This window comes from Oncorhynchus keta, chromosome 1 (assembly GCF_023373465.1).
Source record: "Oncorhynchus keta strain PuntledgeMale-10-30-2019 chromosome 1, Oket_V2, whole genome shotgun sequence".
In the NCBI taxonomy this organism is placed as follows: Eukaryota; Metazoa; Chordata; class Actinopteri; order Salmoniformes; family Salmonidae; genus Oncorhynchus; species Oncorhynchus keta.
In genome coordinates this window covers 4990543-4999025 of record NC_068421.1, presented here as the reverse complement: position 1 = coordinate 4999025, position 8483 = coordinate 4990543, and the positions used below count along the sequence as shown (strand labels likewise).

At 58.6% G+C, this 8483-nt stretch overlaps 1 protein-coding gene across 18 annotated transcripts in view; it reads right to left on the bottom strand.

Annotated features, from left to right (window-relative positions):
* aplp2 (amyloid beta (A4) precursor-like protein 2) overlaps nt 1-8483 on the bottom strand; it is a 112294-nt gene that overhangs the window by 66527 nt on the left and 37284 nt on the right. For 16 of the 18 annotated variants that reach the window (XM_052465213.1, XM_052465307.1, XM_052465590.1 and 13 more), the window contains exon 6: nt 7060-7227. The exons of the other annotated variants lie outside the window; for them this stretch is intronic. In XM_052465213.1, coding sequence (XP_052321173.1) covers nt 7060-7227 — 168 coding nt within the window. The remainder of the gene's footprint in view (nt 1-7059; nt 7228-8483) is intronic. 18 annotated transcript variants of the gene reach the window in all.

The following is an 8483-nucleotide window of genomic DNA, read 5'->3' as shown; positions in this document are numbered from 1 at the left end:
TCCTCTCCATCCAAGACAACATAATAGTCTCTCCTCCCCTGTCCTCTCCATCCCAGACAACATGATAGTCTCTCCTCCCCTGTCCTCTCCATCCCAGACAACATGATAGTCTCTCCTCCCCTGTCCTCTCCATCCCAGACAACATGATAGTCTCTCCTCCCCAGGGGAGCCTGGGGGGCTCTATTCTGTTCTGTCTTTACTGAGGAAGAGTTCATCAATGTTCACATGTCCTTTTAACATATTTGATCTGAGGATGAGCTTGACAATGTTTATCCAGTTTCTGCATTCTTCCTTTCAGTTGATGCTACAGCGCTATGTGGACACACACACACGCAGGTCGAGAGACAGGCCGAGAGACAGGCCGAGAGACAGGCCGAGAGACAGGCCGAGAGACAGGCCGAGAGACAGGCCGAGAGACAGGCCGAGAGACAGGCCGAGAGACAGACACAGTCCAGAAAAGTGTGTTTGAGAGACAAGTAGACAAGACAGACAGACAGGTTGAAGAATGAAAGACTAGATATCCCAGTACGGATGTGTGTCTGTCTGTAGGGGACATGGTGAGAGCTGTGGAGTATGAAAGGCTGTGTATAGAACTGGGTAATCAGGGTGGTCTGGTTACCAGTCACTATATCGTTCAGTGTTGTTTAATCCTGGTCCTGGGGAACCAAACATCCACAGGAGGTGTTTTCTTTCTTCTAGCGTCTAACACACATCTGATTCCACTAATCAAAGGTCTGATGAGTCCATCATTTGAATCAGGAGGGCAGTGCAGAACCAGCTCTGAGTCTGGGAAACACTGTTACGATCTACCGATCCTGATGTGGTCACAGTAGTAGAGACTGGGGTAGCAGAACCAGCTCTGTGTTCCCAGGAGAGAGTCAAAACCAGAGACCAGTAGAGACTGGGGTAGCAGAAACAGAGATCAGTAGAGACCAGTAGAGACCAGTAGAGACCGGGGTAGCAGAAACAGAGACCAGTAGAGATCGGGGTAGAAGAAACAGAGACCAGTAGAGATCGGGGTAGCAGAAACAGAGACCAGTAGAGATCGGGGTAGCAGAAACAGAGACCAGTAGAGATCGGGGTAGCAGAAACAGAGACCAGTAGAGATCGGGGTAGCAGAAACAGAGACCAGTAGAGATCGGGGTAGCAGAAACAGAGACCAGTAGAGATCGGGGTAGCAGAAACAGAGACCAGTAGAGATCGGGGTAGCAGAAACAGAGACCAGTAGAGATCGGGGTAGAAGAAACAGAGACCAGTACAGACCGGGGTAGCAGAAACAGAACAGCAACAGTATGGTGGTGTAGTAGTGTAGTAGTGTGGTGGTGTAGTAGTGGTATAGTAGTGTGGTGGTGTAGTAGTGGTGTAGTAGTGTGGTGGTATAGTAGTGTGGTGGTGTAGTAGTGTGGTGGTGTAGTAGTGGTGTCGTCGTGTGGTGGTGTAGTAGTGGTGTCGTCGTGTGGTGGTGTAGCAGTGTGGTGGTATAGTAGTGCAGTGGCGCAGCAGTGCAGTGGCGCAGCCAGCAGTGTGGCGGCGCAGCAGTGCAGTGGCGCAGCAGTGCGGTGGTGTAGTAGCAGTGGTGGTGCAGCAGTGCAGCGGTGCAGCAGCGCAGCGAGCGTGGTTGTAGTAGTGTGGTGGCATAGCAGCGGTATAGCAGTGCAGCGGCACAGAGTGCGCAGTGGCGCAGCAGCGTGGTGGTGCAGCAGCGCAGCGGCGCAGTGCGCAGTGGTGCAGTAGTGCGCAGTGGTGCAGTAGTGCAGCGGCACAGCAGTGCAACGGCGCAAGCGTGCGGCGGCGTGTGGCGGCGCAGTAGTGCAGCGGCATAGCAGCGGTGCAGCAGCGCGGCGGCGCAGCAGCGCGGCGGTGCAGCAGCGTGGCGGTACAGCAGCGGTGGCAGCAGCGCAGCGGTAGCAGCGGCGGTGCGCAGTGGTGGCGTAGCAGCGTGGTGGGCAGCAGCGCGCGGCGCAGCAGCGCGGCGGCGTAGCAGCGTGGCGGTGCAGCAGCGCAGCGGGTAGTAGCGGCAGCAGCGTGTAGCAGTGTAGCGGCGCAGCAGCGCAGCGTGGTATAGCAGGCGGCAGTGGCGGCAGCAGCGCGGTGCAGTAGTGGCGGCGCAGCAGCGCAGCGGCGCAGCAGCGCAGCGGCGCAGTGGCGCAGCAGCGCAGCAGCGCAACGGCGTGTGGTGGCGTAGCAGGCGTGTAGGTGTGTGGTGGTGTAGCGCAGTGGCGCGGCGGCGCAGCAGCGCAGTGGCAGCAGCAGCGGGCAGCAGCGCAGCGGCGCAGCAGCGCAGCGGCGCAGCAGCGCAGCGCAGCAGCAGCGGCGCAGCAGTGCAGCGGCAGCAGCGGCGGCGCAGCAGTAGTGGTGGTGGCGTGCAGCGGCGGCGGCGCAGCAGCGCAGCAGCGGTGGTAGCAGCAGTGGTATAGTAGTGTGGTGGCGCAGCGGCGCAGCAGCGCAGCGGCGCGCATGGCGTAGCAGCAGGGCAGCAGCGGCGGCGCAGCAGTGTGGCGGCAGCAGCAGCGCAGCGGGCAGCAGCGGCGGCGGTGCAGCAGCGCAGCGCAGCAGCGCAGCGCAGCGGCGCAGCAGCGCAGCGGCGTGGCAGCGCAGCGGTAGTGCAGCAGCGGCGGCGGCGCAGCAGCGCAGGTGGCGCAGCAGCGTGGCGTAGCAGCAGTGGCAGCGGCGTAGTGGCAGCAGCAGCGCGGCGGCGCAGCAGCGCGGCGGCAGCAGCAGCGTGGCGGCAGTGCAGTGGTATAGCAGTGTGGCGCAGCGCAGCAGCGCAGCGCGGCGCGGCGGCGCAGCAGCGGTGGTGCAGCAGCGCAGTGCAGCAGCGCAGCGGCAGCAGCGGCGCAGCAGCGGCGGCGCAGTAGCGCAGTGGCGCAGCAGCGGCGCGGCGGCGCAGCAGTGGCGCAGCAGCGCAGCGCGTGGTGCAGTAGTGTGGTGGCGCAGCGCAGTGGCAGCAGTGGCATTGTAGTAGTGGCAGCAGCGTGGTGGTATAGCGCAGCGGCAGCAGCAGCGCAGCGGCAGCAGTGCGCAGCGCAGCAGCGCAGGCGGCGCAGTAGCAGCGCAGCAGCGGCGGCGCAGCGCAGTGTAGCGCAGCGGTGGCAGCAGCGCAGCAGCGTGGTGCAGTGCGGTGGTGTAGCGCAGCAGCAGCGCAGTGGCGGCGCAGCGGCAGCGGCGCAGCGGCGTAGCAGCAAAGCGCAGCAGCGCAGCGGCGCAGCAGCGGCGCGGGTGGTGCAGCGCAGCGCAGCAGCGCGGCGCAGCAGCGGCGTGGTGCAGCGGCGGCGCAGCAGTGGTGCAGCAGCGCAGCGCAGCGCAGCGCAGCGCAGCGGCGCAGCGCAGCGCAGCAGTGGCAGCGCAGTGGGCAGCGCAGGCGCAGCGCAGCGGCGCAGCAGCGCAGCAGTGGCAGTAGCAGCGCAGTGTGGTGGGCAGCAGCGGCGGCGCAGCAGCGCAGCGGCAGCAGCGCAGCGGCATGCAGCAGCGTAGTAGTGTGGTGGTGTAGCAGCGCGTAGCAGGCGGCAGCAGCAGCGGCGCAGCAGCGCAGCGGCGCAGTGCAGCGCAGCGGCACAGCAGCGCAGCAGCGCAGCGGTGCAGGCGGCGGTGGCGCAGCGCAGCGGCGCAGCGCAGGTGCAGCAGCAGTGGCGCAGCGGCGTAGCAGCGGCGGCGTAGCGGCGTGTGGCGTGTAGCGCGGCGGCACGGCGCAGTGATGGCATAGTAGCAGTGCGGTGCAGTGGGCGCAGTGCAGCAGCGGCGCAGCGTGTAGCGGCGGCGTGGTGGTGCAGTAGTGTGCGGTGGCGCAGCGCGGCGTGCAGCGCAGCGGCGGCAGTGGTGGCAGCGGCGCAGCGCAGGGCACGTATAGCAGCAGCGGCAGCAGTGCAGCGCAGCGCAGCAGCGGCGGCGTGGCGGGTAGCGGCACAGCAGCGGTGGCAGTGGTGCAGCAGTAGCAGTGGCGTAGCGCAGCGCAGGTGGCATCGTAGCGGCAGCAGCGCAGCAGCGGCGGTAGTGTGGTGGTATAGCAGGCGGCGGCATAGCAGTGGCAGGTGGTGTAGCGTGGCGCAGTGGTGCGCAGCGCAGGTGCAGCAGTGCAGCAGCGGCAGCAGTGTGGCAGCGCGGCAGCGCAGTAGCGCAGCGCAGCGTAGGGCAGTAGCGGCGGCAGTGCAGCGCAGCGTGGCAGCGGTGTAGCAGCAGTGGCAGGTGTCAGCGCAGCGGCGCGGCGTAGTGCAGTTGCGCAGCAGTGGCAGCGTAGTAGGCAGGTGGTGTAGCGGCAGCAGCAGTGGTGGCGGCAGTGCAGCGTGGTAGGCGCAGCGGCGCGGCGGCGCAGCAGCGTGGTGCAGCGGCGCACTTCCTGGCGCAGTGCAGCAGCGCAGCAGTGCAGCGGCGCAGCGCAGCGGCGCAGCAGCGCAGCGGCATAGCAGCGCAGCGAAGCACAGGCGCAGCAGCGGTAGTAGTGCAGGTGGCAGCTGAGCGGCGCAGACCAGCAGGAGGTTGGCTAATTGAACAGTAGGCCCAGCGGCGCAGTAGTGCAGCGGTGTAGTAGTGCGGCGGTGCAGCAGTGCGGCGGCATAGCAGTGGCACAGCAGCGTGGCGGCGCAGCGGCGGTGCAGCGTAGTCCAGGCGGCGCAGCGGTGCAGTGGTGCAGCGGCGTAGTGCGGCGGCGCAGCAGTAGGCGGCGTGGGTAGCGGCGCAGCAGCGCAGCGGCGCAGCAGCGCAGCGGCGCAGCAGTGGTGCAGCGCCGCAACAGGTATAGCGGCGGCATAGCAGTAGCGGCATGCAGGTAGTGGCGCAGCGGTAGTGTAAACCTCAAATCAGCAGTTTATTACGCAGCAGTGTGGTGGCAGCAGTGCAGCAGGCACAGCAGCACAGTGGCGCAGCAGCAGTGCACAGCAGTGCGCACAGTGCAACGTTGCGCACGTGGTGCACGCACGCAGCGGCGCACTTTGTGGCGGCGCAGCACGCAGTGGCATAGCACTGGTGCAGCAGTGGCGGCACACAGCCTTCCGCAGTAGTGCGGCATTGGCATAGCAGTGGTCAGCAGTGCGGTGGTCAGTTGGTGTAGTAGTGTGTGGTAGTAGTAGTGTGTTTGGTGGTGTAGTGGTGTGGTGGTGTAGTAGTGTGGTGGTGTAGTAGTGTGGTGGTGTAGTAGTGTGGTGGAGTAGTACAGTAGTGTGCATACATGGTATAGTAGTGTAGTGGTCAGTAGTATAGTAGTGTAGTGTGTAGTAGGTGGTGGTAGTCAGTGTGGTGGTATAGTAGTGGTGGTGGTCCAGCAGTTGTGGTAGAGGTGTAGTGTGGTGGTGTAGTAGCTCAGTGGTGTAGTAGTGGTGGTGGTGTAGTAGTGTGGTGGCATAGCAGTGGTGGTGGGTAGTAGTGGTGGTACAGTCTCAGTGTAGTCAGTGTATGTGGTATAGTAGTGTAGTGGTGTAGTAGTGTGGTGGTATGTAGTGGTGTGGTGGTATAGTGTGGTGTGAGTAGTAGCAGCATAGTGGTGGTGTAGTAGTGTGGTGGTGTAGTAGTGTGGCGGTGTAGTAGTGTGGTGGATTCATAGTAGTGGTGTAGTAGTGTGGTGGTATAGTAGTGGCGCTATTGGCGGCACACAGTGTAGTTGTGCAGTAGTGTGGTGGTATAGTAGTGGTGGTGGCGCAGTAGTGTGGTGGTGTCGTAGTGTGGTGGTGTAGTAGTGCAGTAGTGCTCAGTGGTATAGTAGTGTGGTGGTATAGTAGTGTAGTTGTGTAGTAGTGTGGTGGTATAGTAGCATCTCAGTGGTGTAGTAGTGTGGTGGTGTCGTAGTGTGGTGGTGTAGTAGTGTGGTGGTGTAGTAGTGGTATAGTAGTGTGGTGGTATAGTAGTGTAGTTGTGTAGTAGTGTGGTGGTATAGTAGTGGTGGTGGTGTAGTAGTGTGGTGGTGTCGTAGTGTGGTGGTATAGTAGTGTAGTGGTGTAGTAGTGGTATAGTAGTGTAGTTGTGTAGTAGTGTGGTGGTATAGTAGTGTGTTGGTGTCGTAGTGTGGTGGTATAGTAGTGTGGTGTAGTGGTGTAGTAGTGTGGTGGTGTAGTAGTGTGGTGTAGTGGTGTAGTAGTGTGGTGGTGTAGTAGTGTGGTGGTATAGTAGTGGTGTAGTAGTGTAATGGTGTAGTGGTGGTGTAGTAGTGTGGTGGTGTAGTAGTGTGGTGGTGTAGTAGTGTAGTGGTATAGTAGTGTAGTGGTGGTGTAGTGTGGTGGTGTAGTAGTGTGGTGGTGTCGTAGTGTGGTGGTATAGTAGTGTAGTGGTGGTATAGTAGTGTAGTAGTGGTGTAGTAGTGTGGTGGTGTAGTAGTGTGGTGTAGTGGTGTAGTAGTGTGGTGGTGTAGTAGTGGTGTAGTAGTGTAGTGGTGTAGTAGTGTGGTGGTGTAGTAGTGTGGTGGTGTAGTAGTGTAGTGGTATAGTAGTGTAGTGGTGTAGTAGTGTAGTAGTGTGGTGGTATAGTGGTGTAGTAGTGTGGTGGTATAGTGGTGTAGTAGTGTGGTGGTGTAGTAGTGTAGTGGTATAGTAGTGTAGTGGTGTAGTAGTGTGGTGGTGTAGTAGTGTGGTGGTATAGTGGTGTAGTAGTGTGGTGGTGTAGTAGTGTGGTGGTATAGTGGTGTAGTAGTGTGGTGGTATAGTGGTGTAGTAGTGTGGTGTAGGGGTGGTGGTGGTTTGGTGTAGGTGTGGTTTGGTGTAGGTGATGTGGGTGGTGGTGTTGGGGTGGTTTGGTGTGGTGATGTGGGTGGTGGTGGTGGTTTGGTGTCAGGGGTGTTGGTGGTGTGGTGTAGGGGTGGTGGTGTGGTGTAGGGGTGGTGGTGTGGTGTAGGGGTGGTGGTGTGGTGTAGGGGTGGTGGTGTGGTGTAGGGGTGTTATAGGGGTGGTGGTGGTGGTGGTGTGGTGTAGGGGTAGTGGTGTGGTGTAGGGGTGGTGGTGGTGGTTTGGTGTAGGGGTGGTGGTGTGGTGTAGGGGTGTTATAGGGGTGGTGGTGGTGGTGGTGGTGTGTAGGGGTGTTGGTGGTAGTGGTGGTGTAGGGATGGTGGTGGTGGTGTTGCCCGCTGTGAGCCTGACTTACTAAGGCGTTTGCACACGGCCATGCAGTATTCCTCAGAGTCAAAGTTGTTGCGGTTTCCAGCGCAGCCCCCGTACACGAAGCGGACGCACTTCCTGGTTGTCATATCGAAGTGCCAGCGGGCCATGGAGGCACGGCAGGGGCCGGTCTCAGCCTCCAGGGTACACACCGCTGGTAGCCAGGGATAGGTCAGGGGTCAGCTGTTAGAACATCCACCCACGGGTGGGGGCAGCACTCACATCTACCCCTCAATGATTTATAACCACTGAGGGAACCTACTGAAGCAGGAAGTGTCCTCCAGCAATGTCCTACACTACCCAGTCTTTCAACGCTCCTACCCCTGATCATCCCGATAGCTACTATAGGGTTCATAACCTGTCACAGGATGTCAACATTGGAACATTAAAAAAAGGAATGCTAACATTGTAAAAACATGGTAGGACAAATAGATTAAATTATAACATTTCTACACTGCAAATTGAAAACTACTAATCCCAAAAAAGAGAAATCGCATTTCTAAACTAATAATAATAATAATAATAATTTCATACATATTTGACACACGATCACAAATCTATTTTTATGCAGATAGATGTATGTACAAAAGTATGTGGACACCCCTTCGAAGTAGTGGATTCGGCCAGTTCAGCCACACCTGTTGCTGACAGGTGTATAAAATCGAACACAAAGCCATGTAATCTCCATAGACAAACATTAACAGTAGAATGGCCTTACTGAAGAGCTTTCAACGTGGCACCGTCACAGGATGCCACCTTTCCAACAAGTCAGTTCATAAAATTTTTGCCCTGCTAGAGCTGCCCTGGTCAACTGTAAGTGCTGTTTGTGAAGTGGAAATATTCTAGGAGCAACAACGGCTCAGACACAAAGTGGTAGGCCAAACGCGCTCAAAGAACGGGACCTCCGAAGCGCGTAAAAATGATCTGTCCTCGGTTGCAACACTCACTACCGAGTTCCAAACTGCCTCTTGAAGCAACGTCAGCACATGAACTGTTTTCGTCGGGAGCTTCATGAAATGGGTTTCCGTGGCCGAGCAGCCGCACACAAGCCTAAGATCACCAAGCATAATGCCAAGCGTTGGCTGGAGTGGTGTAAAGCTCGCCGCCATTGGACTCTGAAGCAGTGGAAACGCATTCTCTAGAGTGATGAATCACGCTTCACCGTATGGCAGTCCGACGGAGGAATATGGGTTTGGTAGATACCAGGAGAACGCTACCTGCCCCAATGCACAGTGCCCACTGTAAAGTTTGGTGGAGGAGGAATAATGTTCTGGGGCTGTTTTTCATGGTTCGGGCTCCTTAGATCCAGTGAAGGGAAACCTTCTAGACGATTCTGTGCCAACAGTTTGGGAAAGGCCCTTTCCTGTTTCAGCATGACAATGCCCCCTGTGCACAAAGTGACGTCTATAC